Source organism: Lagopus muta, chromosome Z, assembly GCF_023343835.1.
Source record: "Lagopus muta isolate bLagMut1 chromosome Z, bLagMut1 primary, whole genome shotgun sequence".
Lineage (NCBI taxonomy): Eukaryota > Metazoa > Chordata > Aves > Galliformes > Phasianidae > Lagopus > Lagopus muta.
In genome coordinates, this window is record NC_064472.1 from 71,837,066 (window position 1) to 71,860,068 (window position 23,003).

Sequence of the window (23,003 nt, forward strand, 5' to 3'; positions counted from 1 at the left end):
GTTACACAGTATCACACCACAAAAGAATCTGCTCTTAGATTTATGATAGCTAATAAAACTAATTATTTACTGATGTATTTTCATATGATTTGAAGTGCTTGCAACCCAATCATAAAAAAAAAAGTAGGAAATTTGTTAATAGATGAGATCATGTAAGCTCTATATGAAAAATAAGTGAATCCAAATCACTTGTCAGCAGATAAAAACAAAACTTAGCAATCCCAAATTCCTCATTCTCTTGCCTCAAGATAGTCTGGTCCAATCCAGACTCCCAGTCTGGTCAAAGTACCAATTTTCTATAAGCCTTATAGGTCCACTGTACCATCTGCACTTGGATTTCAAGAAACAGAAATTACTTCATTGGCTAAGGTAAATAAATTAGTATAGTTTCCTATGCTAAATAAAAGATACAAGATACCAGACACCATGACCACACGCAGGACATTTCTTTATCCAAATGCCATTGCTTCAATAAAGCTCTAACTTCCCATAAAATGATTGTCCTTCAAGCAATCCAAGTCCAATAAGACTCAACTGTACCAGTGGTACAGATAGCATTACAGATAAAGCTCAGACTATAAGCTCTTGTAAACTTAGCCCAGTCAAATTGCCTCTGAAACTATCAGGAAAAGCACCAAGACCATGTTCTAGTTGGAAACTGAAAATCATTTATTACACAAAATAGCGCCACAGTGTTTTGAGGAAGGATGTAGTGAATTTTAAATATTCTGTATGCTGAACTAGAAAGCTGAAAAACAGTATTAGCTCAGACTACCATTCACTTCAAATTAGAAGTTTTTTGCTTGTAGTAACAATCTAACAACAGAGCTTTCTGTTGCTTCAGTTTATTGGAAATTGAGTCAGAAGTAGGACTAAAACCACTTTGAGGTCCTGCAGGGGACAATCTCCAACTAGCATGCAAAGGATGCATGAGGAGAACCATCATGTTAGTATGCTAAAGAGTCACCTCAAATTTTTAAGACCAACATTAGGATTTTGATATTCCTGAGCCTGTTTTCAAGAACAGACGGACAAGCATGCTCATTTTTGACAGCCCACGCATGTCACGTCCTTCCTGTAAAGAACTAACAAATCATTTTGATACCTGATGACAGTGACATGGATAAAGGGCAGAAGCAACAGCAGAAACTGCAGTGATAGGAAAGAGAAAAGGGGCTAGTTAAAGAAAAGGAAGAGTTCTGTGGAAATGGAAGGACTAGTATGATGCACAGAATTTGAGAAATCAAAGCAAAAATTCACATATGCAGAAGCTGGAGAAGAGGGGAAAAAATAACCTGAATGGTTCACATCATTTGAGTAATTACACTGGGTTTTCCAGGACGGTTTAATCTGGAGGTGGGGAAAAGGACATATCATAGTCTCATGTAAAGATGTGACAGATTGGTATTCTTGAAGAGCTGCAGCCCTTACTTCCTTTCACAACTGCCCAATGATATACACAGCAGCCATATGTATATACATAAATATGGAATGACAGAATCATGAAAGTTCAAAAAGACCAATAAAATCATCAAGTCCAACCCTCAGCCCACCAAACCCCATTTAACCATTTATCTCAGTGCCACATCTCCTTGTTTCTTGAACACCTCCAGGGATGGTGACTCCAGCACTTCCTAGGCAGCCTATTCCAGTGCTCGACCACTCTTCATGAGAAAGACATTTTTCCTAGTATCCAACCTCAATCTCCCCTGGTAAAGATTGAGGCCATTCCCTCTCATTCTATTGCTATTACCTGGGAGAAAAGGTTGATTCCCCCCCTCACTACAGCCTCCTTTCAAGTAGTTGTAGAGAGCAACAAGGTCCCCCCTGACCTCCTCTTCTCAAGACTAACCAGTCCCAGTTCTCTCAGCTGTTCTCCATAACATCTGTGCTCCAGACCCTTCACCAATTTCATTGCCCATTTCTTGACACACTCCAGGTCCTCAAATGTCTTGTAGTGATAAGCCCTGAACACAGTACTCGAAGTCTCACCAATGCCAGGGATGATCACTTCCCTAGTTTTGCTATACTAGCTCTGTTACCGTAGTTCTGATCACATCATTTCTGATACAAGCCAGGATGCCACAGCTCAGCAGTCAGCCTACCCAGATCCCTCTGTAGGGCCTTGCTACCTTCAAGCAGATCAACACTTCCTTCCAACCTGGTGTCATCTGCAAACTTCTTGAGGGTGCACTCAATGCCCTCATTCAGATCACCAGTAAAGATAATAAACAGGGACAACTGCAGCGTCTGATGCACGTGAATGATCCAAATCGTTTATTACAAGTTTTCACATCACTTATATACCTTTATATACAAGTTTATAACCTTATATACAAGTTTTCTTTTTCTAGCTTTCCCATCCACCTCTGAAACTTTCCCATCTACCTTTACATGTCAGCAGAGCATTCTGCAAAACACTCAAAACACGGCTCATCCAATCAGAGCCGTGAGATGTTCGTTCTTCTTCTAGTGGTTATCATGCTGTTTATATGCTGCTCTGAACAGTTTTTCTTGTATTCCCACAGACAACCCCAATGCTGACCACGGGGAGAACACCTCTAGAGACCATCTGCCAACTGGGTTTAATTCCATTCACCACCATTCTCTGGGCCCGGACATAAAGGTGTTTTTTTACCCAGTGAAGAATAAATCTGTCCAAGCCATGGGCTGATGGCTTCTCCAGGAGAATACTGTGGGAGGCAGAGTTGAAGTCTTTGTTATAGTGTGGATAGATTTCCTTCATCCACCAGGCAGGTCACTTGGTCATAGAAGATGATCACATTGGTCTCCTGGTGCCTGCATCCATTGTATTCATACATGGACTCACACTGCAAATTTGTTATCTATTGTTGGTTTTGAAAGCAAGTAAAATGCAGATTCAAATCACAGACAGTGATAAGTGAATAATCTTTTACTACTGCAATTTAAATGAAGAAACATAGTATGTATATCACTTTTATATTTTCACTTTAAGAAATGTTTATTAAGGGAAGCTAATGTTAACATAGCACTTTAATTCAATATATATCTGAGTATTTGACAGCAGATTTGGAGTACAGATATGAACTCACTAAAACAAGTCCAGCAAAACACTGGGAAGATGATCAAGAGACTGGTGCATCCAGCACCTGAGGCTTATTTCAATGTATATAAACATCTTATTTCAGTGTATATGAACAGTTGATAGAAGGAAGCAAGAAGACTGACTCCTCCTCTAAATGAGAGAAGAACAGGCAACAGGCACACCTTGAAACACACTGTTTCTGTGAAGGTTAAGCAACACAGGCACAGGTTGCCCAGAGAGCTTGCAGAGTTTCCATTCGTGGCAATATTCAACAGTTAACCAAAAAAGATCCCAAGCAATCTGCTCTAGTTGTTTCTAGATTGGCTGGGATGATTTCCAGAGGTCCTCTTTCAACATCAACACTCTCCAATAAATACTGAACTGTATTATTTTAGATGGACAATTACTATTCCATTAGTATACACTTATAAGAAATTAGAGAATTAATGCTGTGAATATATTGTTTTCACCCGTTTCTAACAAAACGGAAGAATCTCAATGACAAAGCATGCAAAAAAGAAGAATTATTCTTTGTTTTTCTTATGACACAGTAAAGAAATAAACGTACTGACTTTGATTTTTCATAATAATTGTATACAGGCAGGACAGTGAGTGACACGAATGCACACCAATCACCTGTTATTTAATGCAAGCTCAACATGCTTTATTAGTGTTTTCAGTTTGGTTTTATTTCCTTTAGTTGCCTGTTTTAATACACTTTCCAATAAAGTAATTTACAAAAACAGTATAAGACTTTATTAGACATCAAAACATGACTTTAATACTTCAAGGATAATATGTCAAGCTCACTTTCTGTAGTTCACTGCAAAGGACAAACCTTCCTCCTCATTGGGAAGGCTTTGTCTCCCCATATGGGTTCTGGAACTCTGTGCAGATAGTCTCACTTTAACCAAATGATCAACTTCTGTCATTGCTCTAGGAAATGCAAAAATTGTCTTGCTTACAACAAAAACCACTACAGTGAAAGTAAGGATGTCCTACTCTGCTTCCACCTTGGAGCAATTCATTGAAAGATCTGTGGACACACCATGCTGAGAAGAGTATAATACCATCATTGATGAAAGACTAGGATAATTATTGCATTGCTATCAAAAAAGCTTTGAGGAGGAAGAAAAAAAAAAGAAGGCGTTTCAACATTGAATGCTTTTTCAGATTACTGAGAAAAAAAATCTGCAGTGAAATCTGGAAGGGATTCAACACCAGTGCCCTCGGTCTTCATGATGCGATGTGGCACATGCTGCATGAAACAATGGATGGATGAGTTTGTTAACCTTTAAAGACATATGAACATACCATTATTTTTGCAAAAGCAGCAACCGACAGTACTGCTTCCATAATTTCTTGTCAGCACTGCAATCAGTTGTAGTACGGTCATTTCAGACTCAACAGGAATGGCTCAGCCACCCACCCGCCCCACCCCAAGCATCCAACACGTGCACAGCAGCCAGAAAGATCCTGCAGGATTTTCTCACCCCTTTCACAAGTAGCAGAAAAAACCAAAGTTTTATGTAGGTACAGGGTGATGGTTCTATGGATTTGTTGTCAGTATTCCACGCCGTAACATCATGTAGAGCACTGGGAGTTAAAGAGTTGATGCTCCAGTCACACGGGCTGCTGATTTTCTGGGTACCTGGTTCTCAGAAAAGAAGAACTACATATCCTAGAGGACTTTTCACTCTTCTCTTTCCACTTTCTGTTCAGAGGGAATGATTAAACTGCTCACAAGTCACGAGATGTTCCTCTTTCCTTTTGCTGCTTGCCTGCAGTGCGTGCTCCTAGACATCTTGCCCTCAGCATTAGAGTAAGGCCTTTGGTTTTGGACACTCTCTCTCTCATCTTAGTTGATTTATGAGCCTCAATTCCAATTATATTCTATTATATCGTGTTATCTTGCATTTCTGTATCTTATTTAGTAAATTAGTTTTCCTTCTCAGATTGTTGCCACTGTTTTGTTTTTAGGCCCACCTCCCTACCGATTTTTCCCCTTTTTCCCTTTCTCCCTCTCCTGGGGTGTGGGTCCATGGGTCTCCACACCCCATTAGTCATGGAAATAGGCCAAACTCGCCTGCAAACCACTGACATACAGATAGGACAGCTGGTATTATCTTGACATTACCTGCTGCTGCTGCAGTTTATTTGACAAGGACAGCAGCACATGTGCAAAACAGACACATTTGCTCTGTCTGACTATAATAATCCTCTTGAATATTTCAGTATGGCAGCACCCAAACATGATATGCATGAGTTACCTGTGAGGCTTCTCACCACTCACTTCACTTTCCTCCCAAAGAACAGGGCTAGCAAGAACTGTAAGCCACCAACATTTTGCAGTTCTAAATGAGATGAAAACTAGAAGAGGACAGTGATGCAGTTCACAAGGATACTGTGAATTAGGCACCAAGGGAAAGAACTCTTTAAACTCAAGAACATGCGCATTTCTCTCCCACTTCCCCCATAAGGAGAATACATTTGTTGAGTACGAAGTGACTGGAAGAAGTAACTTGGCTGTAACCTCTTGACTCAGAAGTGGGAAGAGTGTTCCAGAACTTGTTCCAAAATGTGAGTAATGGGAACAGAAGTACTGTTTAATTTTCAGAGGCAAATGGCAAAAGTCTGCAAAATGTCAATGACAGTACTCAACCAAAACACTATTTTTGCATGACACTTATAAAAAAAAAAAAAAGTATATATGCATATATATGGCAGCAACTGATTCCTCTGAATTCTGAACTTTTAATAAAAATGAAGCCTGAAATTAAATTCTGCTTCCCCAAAACTTGTTTTCGTTCCCGCTGAAGTCAGTCTCAAAAGCCTGGCAGCAACAGACGAGACTTCCTGCCTTACTACTTTTGTTTTCTGTATCATGGTTAGTAGTGCACAGATTGGGTGAAGTTCACATTTCAGCACAAAGATACATGTTTCCACTGTGGTACTGTTTTTATTTGAAAACTGAATTTATATATGCTCTATTTAGCTCATGGTTGCACAATACCCATTACTATCAGGAGCTTAGTATTGCATAAAGGGAACGAAGTAGCTGACATGAGTGTTTAGGGAAACAAAACAGCTAGCACAAATTGACAGCATGCCCTCTGTCAAGCCTCTTGATATTAATAAGCAGTGCTCTATATTTATGCTGGTTATTCCTTTCATTGTGTTACACAATAGCTTATTGGTAGTTTTGATTACAGACACAAAGCAACTTCACCAAGTGCCAAATCATCTAGTCAGATTCTGGCAAGCTTGAAACTAAGTTAGATAGTTACCTTTTAGCGCTATTAACTTTACTGGCACTGTTTACAAAATAATCTTATGTAAAAAAGACTGCGTTCCTCTATTTTGTGTAACTGCAGAAATGGTTCACAGAGCACAAGAAATGAAAGGAAAGGAAAATTGTGATTCATTTACCTGCAGTGAGTATTTATGGCCCTGTATGGACCCCTGGGCAGATCACAGCAAAGCTGTGTGCAGTGCTTTCTTTACATAATGAATCTTACTCTCTACTTACAATAAACATCCAGTTAGGATTCATGGCTGCATCGGTCACCAAAGACTGCAATGAGAAATCAGAAAAAGAGTCTGATGCTGAAAAGAAAAGTGAGATTTGGACTAGGCAATGCCAAATGACGGAAGGTGCCTTGGTCCTGGTCTATGAACTGGACTGTAACTCTAGCTACAGACATGGAAATACTACGAGAGCTTCAGTATCACCCATAAGAAACTGCCCCATACAGAGCATGTGTCTACTGGAATGTTCCTACTTCAAAAGGTACATTTAAGAGTGCTGGCATCCAGAAGCTGTATTTAAGAAGAGCATTTTCTGGATTCCTAATAGTAGGAAGAAACATGCTTAACAACCCCTGCCTTCAGCTGCCACTACCCAGCAAAAGAAGCTGTAGCACCATGACAAACATAAACAGCTGTTTACAAGGATGGATAGTGACAGGACCAGGGGAAGTGGTTTTAAACTGAGACAGGAGAGATTTAGGTTAGATATTAGGAGGAAGTTTTTCACACAGAGGGTGGTGAGGCACTGGAACAGGTTGCCCAAGGAGGCTGTGGATGCCCCATCCCTGCAGGCATTCAAGGCCAGGCTGGATGTGGCTCTGGGCAGCCTGGGCTGCTGGTTGGCGACCTGCACACAGCAGGGGTTGGAACTGGGTGAGCACTGTGCTCCTTTGCAACTCAGGCCATTCTGTGAGTCTATGATTCTATGACATCTGTAGAGATCCCAAAGAAGAGATGAAGCAGGGATGAGCCTCAAAAGAAGGAAGTGATTGAAGTGTTGAAGAACACTGCTCTGTCTACCCCTAGGCATCTATGCAGTATGTTCCCCTACCTATGGGTAACCCCTCTCACTTCATGCTGCAATATGAACCCATCACCTTTTTCGTAACACTGCCTGTTATATTTCTGCCCGTGCATCAGAGGTACTGAGATAACACTGACTGTCACTGCTCTAACCCTCTTGTTGGATACACTCTGCAGCCTTCTAGATTCCCAAAAAACATGCAACAACCTGAACTGCCTTACTGCCATTTGGATCATCAGCTAAGACTCGAAAGGAATGGAAAACACTGGTGTAACATGCTCAATATAGATGAGATGTCGTACCACAGATCTTGCTGAAGGTGGATATTACCAATGCCTCCAAACACCCAAAAGCATTATGACTGGCCTGATTATGGAAACAGGTCATCTACCTCTGTAACAAACTTTGTGCGTCTTTCTGGTTTTGTTTTTCATCTGTTAGTTCCATCATCATTTGGAAAACACTGTTAAGTCATGCTCAAGTTTTATATATCACATATTTATGGCAAATAAAAGCAGCAGTAAAGTGAGGGAGGATTATTCATTCATTCCTTCAGCAAGACATTTTGGAAGGATTTAGAGCTGAGGAGGTAGCCTGAGAGAGACTGGAAATTTACTGATGCGTGTGCAATGCCTATTCGGGCTTCTGCTTCTCCTGAACCTCCATTTTGGATTATCCTAAACATTGTCAATAGCTACACAGCTGCTTCCCTTTGATAAAAGACTGGAGCACATTTAGCCACTTAAAAGCTATGCAAATGTTTCACACGTAACTTCCAGAAATTTGCTTTGCATGATGAGTTTTTACTACAATTAGAAGTATTTATCAAATTATTTAGGAAATACTTCACTGATGTAAACAAACAAGTACAAGGCTCCAGAAATGTCTAGCATTACACAGCGTGAAAGCAGCGAATACTTAAAAATGAGGAACTCCATGCCCTGCCATCCAAGTACACAAGCACATCCCTATGCACAATGCTTCTCAACTCAGTCAAGAGAACTACCCTGAGCATTCTGCATTCAAAATACCTCAGAGCAGCACAGTCCTCCAGTTTCCCATAGAGCTCATCACTGCATTACAGAGGTAGTTGATGGATAAATTTTACTTGCAAACACTTAGTAACAATCATCTTTCTAAGCCTATTGCAGAGAAAAAAGGTCTTTTATCCAATTCCCCGGGGAAGGTTTCACAACTTAATTTTGCAATAGCCTGGACTAAAGAAACATTCAGAGTTACTCAATCTTTTGGCACTCCTTTGGAATATTCATCAAATAATGGCTACTCAAATCTGTTTGGAACAGTAATCCCTTCCAGCACAAAGCCAGGAACACACACTCCTACCAAGAAGACACAAGTGGCTGAGCCTCTTCCTACTGCACCCCAGCACAGGCCATAGGTGAATTCTCAGTCTGCACTTGGATCACCCCACCCAACATGTCTCCCAGTCACTCCTTCTCCAATCCCAGGCCCTGTGCTTCCCTCGGACCTAAGCAGACCAAAAACAAGGAGAGAAGGAGGAGATGTTCTGCTTCCAAGAGACGTGGAGCTCCTGGCACATGCATGTGTTAATACACATGGTTTTGTCGTGTTTTTGCAGAAAATGCATAAAACGGGTTTAACAGCCCATCTTCTCCCTAATTTCTCACCGATTGCCTGTTTAAACAAAAAAGCTGTTACAGCATCCATTAAAAGAGGCTTTGGAACAAAGGACAGGCACAAAAACATTCAAGTAAGTAAACAATAGAAAGCTAAATGTACAAACATTTAGCATTTAACATGTCTGATAAGCCAAACTGTTAAAAAACTGTCTACTTAGAAGCAAGGAAACAACAATATTTGACAGTATTTTTAATATAAAACTTTACAAAGGGATGCTGAAGGATACTATGAGAAAACATCCAGTCTGCCTCAATACCTACACTGCTATAATAAATACCATGTAATAAATAAGTAAATTATTGGTAACTAGAAGTAACATGTAGGTAGACACAAACAGAGAAAAAAAAAAGAAAAAAAAAAGCAATGCTCTATAAGTGACAAATTTTTAGTATTATGAGTGAACATTACCACAACTGAGCCAAAAAAAAAAGCACAAACAAGGAAAAAAACAACCCTCGTAACCTTCCACTAATGCAGAATGTAAGTCTTTTTTATTGTAACAGTGATATAAACAGAATGTTCTCAGAATGCTTTACACCCAATGCAGGGGGAAAAAAAGCCAAACAAACGAACAAACATAGGAACAACAGAAAAGGGAGCACAAAAGCCTGAATGCAGCAAACAGGCAGCGAAGATAAAGAACAGTCATAACATTTTTGGAAAAACACAATCTGCAGTGAAACAGGGAAGTGCAAACTTACATCCCACGGTTTAACTCCTGGCCTGGTCCTGCAAGAAGGAAGCACTGACCAAGGACAGATACACTTCTGAGCATAACACACCAAAACTGACCTGTTGGACCAGAGTCCTCCGTGCTTTAATGAAACACCTGCCCATGCATACTATCACCCGTGAGAAAGCATGACTATTAATTTATAAGATCAGTTATCTCACTTTCACATTAAAAGGTATACACTGCAGATGCATCAAGAGGCATTGTACGGATTTTAGTCCGTACTACAAAAGGCAAACAACCTGAGGTGCTCACACGGCAAACTTCTGTCAACTTTTCAAAATGAATGCTGTGCAAAGCATATTTAACACAATCATAATGTTGTAAAAAAGCAGGTAACTGCATATCAACCCTCACTTGTCAGAGTATCAGAGATATCATCTTTATGAGATATTTAAAGAAAAACGTTACTCGGGAGCTCATGTGTGATTATGAACAAGAGTTCACTACCCTTTTAAAATATATCTGTATGTGTTTGCTCTCAAAAAAAAAGGATTTGCAATCCTATCACCTTTCAATGCACACACTACGGTTCATAAGTGAAGTTACAGGACCATTTTCCTACAGCTTCCTTTTTACATTTCACTTCTGTTTGGGAAAAGAAGTTCTACACAAGCCATTTCCCCACTAAGCAGAGGTAAATCCCATTCTCTTTGACAAATGCAGTCACACAGAATAGACCCGTTTGCTTAGATAAAACGCACCACAGTAAATAAGGACACATGACCTCCACCAACAGAGATCTTGTTTGCTCACTGGAGGAAAGCTGGGAGTATGCTGTGCAGAGAATGATTTACATTCACAGGACATCCTTTCCAGGTCCTGAAAAATGTGCTTCTGCACCAACAGGAGACAGTTTGCTCTATCAGTCTGTGAACGTTTGCAGAGCAGTCCTACAAACAGTGTTTGCTTCCACTTTAAAATATCCAAACCAAAGCTAAAGAAGCACAGACAGTTGCATTTTAAGGAAGAGAGAAATTGTGTTTTCTTAAAATCTGGAGTTGTGAGTGAGATGCCCAGCAGCTATGAGCAGTGTGTTGATGCACACATCAGCCTCCTACAAAGCAGTGGGTGAATTTCAGACCGCCTATGATGGCCAAAGCCCGTTGTATAAAACTTGTTGACAATGTTATTAAAATAGAAAACTAATATTTGATAGCAAAAGACACAGCCTCTTAAAAATGTCAAATCCAGGATTATAAAGCAATGCATTGAGATCCTGGATTTGAACTCGGAGCATAATCCAACCATCTGTCGACCAGTTGTGTTGCAAAATCAAGATAACAAACAGGAGTTTTTCTTCAGCTACAGCATTTCCCAGCTCCCGCAGTCACCGCGCTCCGCCTGCAGATTAACGGAACAGAGGTGACACCCGCCACCGGCAATGGGAAGACAGCGAGGGCAATCCTGCCTGGCCTCGGAGCAGCCTGGAGAGGCAGGTAGGCAGGTTCCGTCCGTCGCGCCGCTGCGCCAAGCCGAGAAGGGACGCGCATCCGAACTGCGGGACCCCCGACCCTCACCAGCACCGGAGGGGGCGAGAGGCGAGGAGCCCCGACAGAGCCGCCCGGCCGCTGAACCGCAGGGCGAACCCCTCGGCGCCGCCGCGCTCCATCCGCGCCGCCCGTCCCGGAGCGCTGCGCGCCGCAGGCAGACGCAGTCCCCCCCGCCTCGGGGCACGGCCCCGCGCGCAGCCCGGCCACCAGTTGCTGGGACCACCGCGCCGAAGTGGTGGAAGAACGGAGGCGGCAGCGGAGCCCCGATGGGAGCGGGACACCCGGCCCCACGGGCGGGGATGCTCGACCCCGGGGGGACAGACCGGGGACCGGCCACGAAGCTCTCCGCTCCCTGCGCTTCTCACCTCCTTAAGTTCCTTGGCCACGTCTTTCAGGTCCCCCAGGACTAATTCCAAATCCTCCACGATTATCTTGATCTGCTCCTTCACCTTCGTTTTAGAGGCTGCCGGCGGCCCCTCGGACGGCGACGAGGAAGAGGATGCGGTCCCCTTAGACTGGGCGGACATCCTTCGGGACAGCCCGGCACAGCCAGGATGGGGGGGCACGCAGGTCAGGCGAGCCGCCCGGCCGCGTCCCTCCGCTTCCCAGAGCTGCCGCAGCCGCCGCCGCCGCCGCCGCCCGCCCGCCCGCGCATCGCGCTCCGCCGAGGGCGCCGCGTTGCGCCGCGCTCCGCCGGGCGGCCGCGCTGTGCAGCTGCCATCGGCTCTCGGGAGCGGCGCGGGGCTCAGCTGCAACCCGCCGCGCCTGCGCCTCGCCCCTCCCGCGCCGCCTCCCGGCCCCGGCCCCGCTCGCTCCGCTCCGAGTCCGGAGAGGGAGCGGGGGAGGAGCGCCCGCCGCCGCGTCACCCCCGCCGCGTCTCCCCCGCCGCGCTCCCGGAGCGGGAGAGGCTGCCGGCTGCTCCGGAAGCGGCGCTCCTTCCCCCGTCGCTGCCCGAAGTGCGCGTGGCTGCATCAGCTGGCGGACGCGGGGCGCGGGGCGCGCGCTCCGGTACCGCTGGAGAGAAGCGCCAGTCCGGAGCAGTGCTCCGTGGGGAAGCGCTTCTCACGGCATCGTTCCAGTCCGAGGGGGCGGCGGTAGTGCCGAGTTTTTGTGCGGAAAGTCAGCGCTTGGCGCTACCGGCCACGCTGCCGTGGGAGGAGGCCGCGCTGGCTCCTGCTCGGTTGGACGGTGCTGCCTGGAGGACCCTATAAGGAGAGTGTTCATACATGCCACCAATTGGTAAAAGTTTCTCACAAGTCTGTTCCCACCGCTGCTTGCTGCCCAGCAAACACACGGGAGACTAAATCGAGAAGTAAAGGTTCTTCATTTGATTTAACTGACATAAAAAAATGCACGTGCACCAGAAGTGTTTGGTGGGATGCTGCCCAACTCTGCCTGGCCTCTGAAGTGAGAGCCCATGCTGAGTACGAGCACGCGCTCCTTCCAGCAACATGCTGAGATGAGTCTGTGGGGCACGAGAAAACAGCTGCCAGAAATCCCTCACCCCGGTGGCTTTTCTTGTGACTGTGAACAGGTGGCACATTCAGGTGGTAGGACCTGTGCTGGGTACCTCTAACTCCCACTGGCTGCGAGCTGCACGGGGAGGACACACAGCCAAATCCAGCTCCAGGACTGCCTGCCTGACTGCAACTGACTGGTGCTGTGAATGCTCTGAGGGTTTTGGCAACCTATGATGTTTCAAGATAAAGCAGGGCAGGGGAAGCAGAAACCTCGCCCAGAGCCGTGTGTCTGCGTGTGGTATAAAGTCTCATGCGGTGGCAAACAGCTTGCCTCTGGAGCGGGTGTGGGACTGGGATACGAATAGACAGGCTGACAGCATGCTTCTTGTTGTCTTGATTTACATGTAGTTATCTATGCACTTTTTACCTCTACAAAACCTGCAGTGTTCGGCTGAAATCATTTGCTAGTGTGCATATACATATATTTTTCTTTGTCATCTCTCAGAACTTTCAAACAATTTCAAGGAAGCCATTTTCCAAAAGATCCTGTGTCCTTCCTCTTGACTTTCCTCACATCTCTTGACATGTTATTTTCATCTCGCTAAAGCAGAAGCTCTCCTAACAATGATGTTTAAAAGCATCCCTGCTGGTGATTTTTGCTTAGCAGTTTCTGTATAAGCAACAGCATCATATGATTTTTGAAGATGGCAAAGTAATGCAGTCTGAATCCCCAGGCGAGTCACTACCAAACCAGGAAGAAAGAAATGCACAAGTTGTTGAATAAGTTTAAAGTTAATAGTGTGTTCAGCTGCTGTTCATCAATGACATCATTTGAGCAGCTATAAATAAAATAGGTGAATAAATAGTTATAATAAGCTATTAGTGAAATCATTCATGTAGAACCCAGCATGTACCCAATTTATAACTACTGAAAGCAGTCTATTTTCTGACAGAAATGAAGGATACTGCGTAACAGAATGCTGCATGCAACTTGACATGGCATAGCTCAAATACTTTCGGGATGATCTCTAATATATTTCGGTAGAAAACACCAACATTGTTGCAAAATTACTGCTAGGTTTCCTACAAGCCCTCTAACTATTTTCCAATCTAGTCGTGATTAGTCAGTCATGATTAGCCCTGCTTTTCTAACGGTGACCTACTGGTTATCTTCTGGGTGTAAAGTCCTGGCACCTCCTACTGCTAAATACTTTCATGACAAAAAAATTGATTGAACTAATGAGATGTCATTAATTGAAGTCATGACAAGGCTTTACCCATATGCCATAGTTTCAGCTGGGATGGAATCATGTACGCTAATGCCATCAAGTTATAAAGGGCCAAAAGCCATTTGTATTTCTGCAGTGATGGAGATCCAAAGATTTAAGAGCTTTGGAGGCTGAAGTGAGCCTAACCAGAACTAAGTGAGAAAAGCACTGCATTGCAAACGGCCTTGAGACCCTGTGCATCCTCAGTGTAGATTATCTCTGGACAGGGTACTTCAAGGACCCAAAAGGGTATTGATGGGCTTGTCTGGTCTCTTCACAGGACCCTTCTGTTGTGGGATTTCAAAGAACAAAAGGACAGCAGAGGCCAACTGCTACTACAGTGGTGCACCAGCAGCAGTATCACACCATCCTGGACTCCCTAATTCCCATTCGCCAGCAGATTCACCAACTGGAAAACCATGGAGTAATCAGCAAGACTTACCCTTCAACAGTGCTGCTTGATGAGCAAAAAAGTCCAGTGGAGAGTAGGGGACAACGGTGAGCTACTGTGGCCTGAATAAAGTCACACCACTGCTAAGCACTGCTGTGCCAGACGTGCTAGAACTTCAATAGGAACTGGAGTCAGAGGCAGCCAAGTGATGTGCCGCAACACCAATGCATTTTTCTCAGTCCCTCTGGCAGCAGAGTGCAGGGCACAGTTTGCTTTTACTTGAAGGGGCATCCAGTACACCTGGAATCGACTGCCTCAGGGGTGGAAACACAGCCCTGCCATTTGTCATGGGCTGATCCAGGGTGAGCTGCAACAGTGGGGAGCTCCTGAACACCTGCAGTACATGGATGGCATCATCGTGTGGGCAACACAGCAGAAGTTTCTGAGAGAGGCAGGATTGCCTTTCAGTGGCATGTCACTAAAAACCCATTTTGCTTTAAACCAAAGCAAGGTCAATGGATTTTCACAGGAGATCCAGTTCTTAGAAATAAAATGGCAACTTGGATGCCATCAGATTCCCGTGGATGTGATCAATACAATAACTGCTATTCTCCACCAACTATCAGAAAGGAAACACGAGCTTTTTTAAGCATTATGGGTTTCTGGAGATATTTGGACTACAGTCTGATTATAAATCTTCTCTGTCAAGTCGCCTCAAAGAAGAATGATTTCACATCTCACAGGTAAGAATTTCCTCTTGATATCTAGAGGGTAGATTTAGATCAGCTATTAGGAAGTAGTTCTTTACTGTGAGGGTGTTGAGACACTGGAACAGCTTGCTCATCGAGGTTGTGGATGCCTCTAACCATGTCGGGGTTGTTACAGCAATGGAAGCCAAGGCAATTTGCAACAAAGAGCCCAAGAAGCTGGGAGAGGACAGAATTAGAACAGCTGACTTAAACTTGCCAAAGGGATAAAGATTCCACATCATTTGAATCACAAGGAAGGAGTTTTAAAGGAGTGCATCTCTCTCTTCTGCCACGTAAGGGACAGGTGGGCTATTGGTAGGGTAGTGAGCAATTGTTTGTGCATTGACTGTTATATAAATTTTTTTTGCTCCGTTTATCAGAGCAAGAGGGGAGATTTTTTTATATACCTGAAGTGAGACTGAGATGCAAGCAAGGTCAAATGTCATTGGAGCACCCCATGACTCGAAGTTTGCTTAAAATGATGCACTGGTGATCAATGGTAGTGAGAAAAAAATTATATATAAGCAAAGAATGGGGAGGGGGATATCAAATGTTCTATACAATCATTACAGAAGATTTCTTGGGCTTGGTCACTAATGTTGCCCTGATCTGTTGTGATTCCCTAACAGTGGAAGGGGTTACAGAATTCATAAAAGATACCATGCCTTGAATAAACGGATTGAAACATAGTAAAGGCATAAGTAGCACAAAGTAGATAAAAATATAACACATTTTACCCATGGGCCACCTGGAAGCCAAGAAAAGAAATGACAGTCTATGTTTTTCCAAGTTTGGATAGGAACATGGGCTATTTTCCGTATACCTTTAGCTATTTGCAAAATAACATTGCCATTGTTGTCAATCTCTAGACAACAATTAGAATCATTCAGTTTGCCACAGACACCTCCTCCTTCAGCCAGTAAGTAGTTGAGAGTCCTGCGATGCTGAAGTATTGCTGCTTGTGGCTTGCTCTGCAAGGAGATCAAAGACGTAAAATGTTTCAGATTGTAATCTGATCATGCAGTTCAGGTTATAAAAGGGTTCTCAAGCATCCATTCATTGAGTTGTGTGTAGCCAGCCCGTAGCTTTTGATTATGTGCTGCAGTGGCCAGTTGTCTTTACTTTAGTGGCTAAGTTTGGCTATTACCACTTGTTATGGAGATGTCAATGAACCACTGTTGTTGTATGAGATCTTTATATACTTTGACACCCAATTCATCAGCACCTTTCCCCAGGAGCAAAAAGAACACTGGGTGGATTGTTCCCACATAGCGTACACCAGTCCAGTTTGCAGGTAGTTGCTTGCATTCACAATGGCCAAAAACTCAGAAATATCCCTTTAATGCTACTGACCCATTTTCAAAAGGTCCATTCCATTTTGCAGCAGGTTAATTTACATGTTCCTTAGCATGTATGCATGTGGTGCTGAGAGATCCAAAAGGATGTCCTGCTACATTACAGTTCCAGCCTTTACCAGTATCACTTTTTACTCTGCACCACCTACATCTCCAAGCCCCAGCATGGAGCTCCCGGCAATACATACCTCCAGCTTCAGGGAACAGAGTGCTGTTTGTGTAGGAACAGAAATTAGGAAATCCTTCCCCTATATAAAGTAATATTTTTAGTTTATAAAAAGTGTGGTTTCCTGTCTCATAGCTCATTTTATGATAAACCCAAGTGCAATTGCTAGTCCCAACATGGATACCACTTGGATGAGTTTGATTCAGGCAGTGAATTTCCTACTGGGATATTGGTTTAGCCATGGAGATATATTCTTATCTTCCCAGTGGGTGCTGCAATCAATTCTGCTGTAGTTACTTGCCAGCCACTTGGGAGCAACCAGGGCCAGGTTTTAATCCCATGGGTCCTCCACAGACCCTGTAGTTTCTGAGGTTATAAATGCTTGTTACTTGCTCAGCAAGTTGGATAAAAGAGTTCTTTATCCCACTCCCTTCATCCCCAAATTCTTGAAGGGGATAACTGATAGTTCCAGGGACTGTGATCCGTATGTTACACCAAAACAACAAAATTGACATTTTACTCTACAAACCCAGCCTAAATTTTTGAATGTTACAAAGATAATAACCGAAACATAAATGATTAAAATCAACTGTCTGCCTTTCTGCATTCAGTCAGTGTTCCACAGAGGTCTTCTGTGAAATAAAAGCAGGCACTTAGTTGCCCTCTTTGGGCTTCGTCTGTGTGGGTTAAAACAAAGCATCAATCCAGCAAGCATTGACCATTTTTGAAGGTCAGATTTGGATGGTGGTGATATGGCAGCAGAGGTTGAAGTTTCACACCATTATTCTGTTCCACAGCAGAGGGGCAGTCTGACTGAATGGTGCCTGACAGAGAAGTGTGTATGTAGTGCATAGTAGTGTAGAACTAAATTCCCTGAGAAAAAAATGGCGCCGGTTAACATTCATCACTGCTTACTGAACATGGTGCTGGGGCCTGTCCTCTACAGTATCTTTATTGATGACCTGGATGAGGGCATTGAGTGCTCCCTCAGAAAGTTTGCGGATGACACCAAGTTGGCTGGAAGTGTGGATCTGCCTGGGGGTAGCGAGGCCCTACAGAGGGATCTGGACAGGCTGGAGAGCTGGGCTGAAGCCAATGGGATGAGTTTCAACAAGGCCAAATGCCGGGTCCTGCACTTCGGCCACAACAACCCCAGGCGACGCTACAGGCTTGGGGCGGTGTGGCTGGAGGACTGCGTAGAGGAAATGGACCTGGGGGTATTGATTGATGCTCGGCTGAACATGAGCCGACAGTGTGCCCAGGTGGCCAAGAAGCAATGGCATCCTGGCTTGCATCAGAACATGTTGCCAGCAGGAAGGGGGAAGTGATTGTCCCCCTGTACACAGCATTGGTGAGGCTGCACCTCGAGTACTGTGTCCAGTTTTGGGCCCCTCACTGCAAGAAAGACATTGAGGCCCTGGAGCGGGTTCAAAGAAGGGCAAACAAAGCTGGTGGGGGGTCTGGAGTACAAATCTTAAGAGGAGTGGCTAAGGGAGCTGGGATTGTTCAGTCTGGAGAAGAGGAGGCTCTCTAAAGCTTATTGCTCTCTATAACTACCTGAAGGGAGGTTGTAGTGGAAATGCTACTTTTCTGAAAGAGTGGTCAGGCACTGAATGGGCTGCCAGGGAGGTGGTGGAGTCACTGACCCTGAAGGTGTAGAAGGAACGTTTAGATTTTCTGTTGAGGGATGTGGTTTAGTGAGAAATATTGGTGATAGTTTGATGGTTGGACTGGATGATCTTGTAGGTCTTTTCCAACCTTGGTGTTCCTGTGATTCTGATTCCTGTTACCTATTGAAGGTATTTGTTTTGTGTTTTCTTCCAGCTGTCAAATGTAGAAATAGAAAAAACTGTCAAGCAAACATATATTCTGATTTATTCAAAACATTTTCACATTTTCCAAGCCAAATTAGAGGGCTTAGCAGACATAAAGCTACCTTGCAGAATTAATGACCTTTGAAAACAATTAAATGAAACCTTGATTTATTTTATATCCTCCTTCTGATTTTGTCTGTAAAGGAAATATTCCATCTAAATGACAAGAGAGCACTGAAATATTAAACCTGTATTTTTTTTCCTAAATGGAATAATGAAAGAAAGCTTCAATTGCCACAAGCTATCATTCTGGACAGGTACTAACTAAAATATTCATTGGAAAATTCTGAATTAGTCATGCATTAGTGTGACAGGTCATACTACCCTATAGTAAAAAGCTGCAATACAAAGCCACTGTCTGCCACTCCAAGCCCTTGTTAACCATAGTTTCTGATCTGTTATCTTTTCTGTCCTAGAAGAGTAGTGAGCTAGAAGGCTAATCTTTCCCCAAAATGGGAAAATTGCACCCTATTTAACTTTATGCCTCCTATTTGTTTGTTTTCTTACACAGTCCTTTCACTATTATGCTGAAGAGTGGCTGTTTCACATTCCAGATCATAACAGTTCATCTGAGTAGAGGCTGAAAGGCTGCCTTCAGTTAAAGAGTAAAAATTAAATATGCTTCCCTTAAATAGAAAATTAGGATTAAAAAAAAAAAAAAATGCACAGTTCTGAGTTAAACTGGATTGCTTACAGATAATAAATAGCAAACATAATGGAAATCAGGATAAAAGTAGAGGCTCTGCACCACTTTCTTGTTGTCCTGTGCTTTTAGTCAAGTGCTCAACCCACATATATTTCAAATTATGGATTTCCATATTTTTAAATATGTTATAGCTCTGATTATTTATAACACAGAACTGTAAGATGGAGCTGAATGCTTAGGAAGCAAAATGGACTTCTTAGAGTATGTGCTTTTCATCTCAAGGCAAATGGCATACAAATTTATGTTGTTTGCAATGGGTATGGGTGGCAACACAAGTTAATTTCTTATCTGGGAAGTCCGCTGTTGAGTGATGTGGTGGCAAAAACAGCAGAATATTTTGGACCAGCATAAGGAATTATATGCAAGAGCTTCTCTATTAAATCTGAACAAAATGTCTCCCATGCATGACTCATGTTTGGTTCCATCAATTTGCTCAGGGTGGAGTGTCACATTACTTAACAAAATCCAAAGAGAAACCTGTATAAATGTCTCTGGACCGGAATATCAGCTCCCAGAATTTATTACCTCTTTGCGAGGAAGTAAGAAATATTACCCTGCTGGAAGATAAACTTCCTGAAGCCGGCGCTCTTTGAGGTGATAATGTTCCATCAGGCCTCCTGAAAAGCTGTAAAACAATGACAGCAAGTGAACCATCCTCTGTCTGGAACATTCCCCAGTACTACATTGCACTGGGCTTTGTTCAGCCAAACTTCAGCTATTGATGTTTCTCTGAAAATGTGAAAAATTATGAAAAGTTTGCCAAGGAAGAGTTATAAATAGCTTGGTTCCTGAAAATTTGTCTTTCTGTACCTAGATGTGGATGATCTTATTTTAAAAATATGAATCAGCTGTATCTGTGAGTTCTTTTAATTCAACAAAGATCCATTTTCTCGAAGTAAAACTCATCCAATTAATTTATATGGAGTTGGTAAAACATGATAATAAACCCAAATTCAGTTGGATTACGGTACCTAGAGGTGATGTGACAGTATGAGCTTGGTTTGACAATAACCCAGAGGATAGGCAGAGACAAAATAAAAATACTGTTAGTTTAATCTGGGGGAATAAGGCAAATGAATTGTATGCCAGCGTGTCTTTGAAGAATGCAGAAACGCATTTTTGTTCCCACAATAAATGTTCGGTTCAGTGTCCACTTTTGTGGTGGAGAGAATTATCAAAAATGTCTGACTTAATGTGAGTCAGTACAGTGTTAAATGTGACAAAATATGAATACAAAATGGGTCAGGAAAAGGAAATCATGATTATACTATCTTTCTTGCACATATACACCCCGGTGTTTTTAGAGTATAAGAAAAATGGAAGGTGATTTTTTTTCCTTTGTACAACTTTTTGGAAAGTGTCGAATTTTCTTTTTTTTTCTCTATTAAAAACAGAAACTCAGCTTGTAAGACTAAAAGTAGAACTGTGGCTGAATATGTCTCAGCAACAATCCTAGAGCAATATTTTATGTTAGTCATTTATTGTACTTGTTCTTCGAAATCAGTTTCTGGAAGTTTTGTCCTTAATCTGATTTTACCAAGATGTTTTTGTTCGTGTTTGTTTGTTTCTTCTTGCTTGCTAACTGTCAGTTGACAAATCTGTACCTTCTTCTCCCCTAGAGACACATTGCTTGGTGTCAGATGCAAAGTATTTCCTGTTCGAACAGTGTCCCTTTATTGCTGGCATTCAGCTCAGTAGTATGTTATTGCAAACATCTGGAGCATGCAAAAAAACACTGTCTGGCTTCTTTCCTAAAGCGCCTCCATCAGAATAGTCCAAGCAAGACAAATGGCAGATTAAATGAATAACTCAAACACAGAAAAGCAAGTAGCAAGAATACTAAAGAAAAAATTGAAATTCTTCACTTGGCAAGCCAACAGAGGATATACACCATCTCTGTCTCAAAGGCAACTCCAGCTACTGCTATTAAAAAACTATTATATTTTTTATTTCACATGCAGTAAAGCAAACATTCAGGCTTTCCTTTTAGATCGATCTTTTGGCTGGCAATGAATCTGTATCAATTCCTCCCCTACTCTCCAGATTCAAATTATATTAAAAACCATAGTACAAAGGGGACATTTGTACACTATACATACACTAGGGGAGGGAAGCCAGCAATGTAAATGGTAAGGCTCCTTTACTGTGGTGAGCATAAGACTGGATTATGTGAGTGCCACGTTGTCCCTGGAGGTAGTGACGCACTGTTCCTGCCTGTGCCTGACTGAACAGGCCCATAACACGACAAATTCACACACCAAGGGGCACAACCCAAAATTTTTCATGCAATTGAGAGATATTCCTGCATTCTACTTCTCAGTTCAGACGGTTACAAATGAAGAGATGTCACGTTTGCGTTATTTGTTCTCTATTGCATAATGTTATCGTTATCTGTTGTTAATGTGTCCATTGATGCTTTTCCACTATGCTTTTTTATTTTTTCATTTTAAACAATACTTTCTATAAAACAATTGCCTTGCACAGTCTCACAGTCAGTTTCTCTGGAATCAGTCAGATCATTACTAGCAGTCTGTTGGGTCCTATGGCCTATCTTTAAAATATAAATTACAGACTGATGCACCCTAGTATATACAATTTCCCAAATATTTCTTTACAAAGACCAGTTATTTTGAAAGAAGCAATATTTACAACAGTTATCCAAAAGTCTCATTCACTAGTCATTCAAAGCAGCCATACTTGCCCACTTTGCAAATCTTTGTGGCTATGTTAGGACAACTCAGAACTCAGAAACCCCTTTGCCCTTGGTATATGCTGTTCCTAGGATAAACTTCTAGAGTCAAGTCGCATGAATGCATTATGTTACAACTGTCACTACCACTGGTCCATTTTTAGCTACAGGTTCCCAAAAATAAAGATTCTACAGCCTATGTGCCCTTATTTCAAATCCCAGCTGAAAGACACAGGAACAACACAGCTTTAACTTTTTCATAACCGAGAATCTTCTTTTTAGCAAGAAACAGGAGAAATGGGAAATGAAACAGCAGAAAGCATTTCTTCATTACACATATAAGTATGTATGTATGTATATTTATGTACGTATGTATGTTTGTGTATATTTGTCTTTGTGAGTTTGTATGTGTGGACATTTCCGTACCGTCAATAACTATACCTGAATGTCCCTCACTGCAGATGTCAAGTCAGTTGGTATATATTTTTTCACTGAAAAATGCAAAGTTTGATTAGTATTGATTTCTTGCTCTGAAAGATCTTACGCATAATAAATCTACTAAGAAAAAGCTTTCAAAAGTGTATGTGAAAAAAATTAGAAGAAATTGCCTCATATCATTTACAGTGTAAGAGATAGAAAACATGTTACAGTTTTACTAAAAAGTGTATTATTTGTGTATAGAAACAGCAAACCTGGGCTGTTCTGGTATCTAGAGATTAGTTAAAGAAAGCACTCTAGTCATAGGTCTAGTATTTAAAATCCAAAGATACCTAATTTATGTTATCAGCATAATTTCTAAGTTTCTTACACTAATTCAGACTTCACCTAGACATAAAATGATATAGATTAGAAGACTTGATGGAAACATGTTCATCTATGCCTGATGATTTCTCTTCGTTATTCTTCGCTTTAAATTATTGCATCAGTAGTCAGCCTGATGCAATAAACCCCATTTAGCATAAATTACTTTGGTTTTTTTGGAATTTGACAAGCTTATAAATATTTCAGTTGAAAAAGGAATGTAAAAGCAGAACAACAAAACAGAACTACAGAGGAC

General features: G+C 42.4%; 1 protein-coding gene across 3 annotated transcripts in view; it reads right to left on the reverse strand.

Moving 5' to 3' along the window:
* PRR16 (proline rich 16) overlaps positions 1-11,913 on the reverse strand; it is a 144,981-nt gene extending 133,068 nt beyond the window's left edge. For all 3 annotated transcript variants that reach the window (XM_048932489.1, XM_048932488.1, XM_048932490.1), the window contains exon 1: positions 11,654-11,913. In XM_048932489.1, the coding sequence (XP_048788446.1) occupies positions 11,654-11,815 (162 nt within the window). In that variant the 5' untranslated portion in view covers positions 11,816-11,913. The remainder of the gene's footprint in view (positions 1-11,653) is intronic.
* Between the last annotated feature and the right edge of the window lie 11,090 nt (positions 11,914-23,003).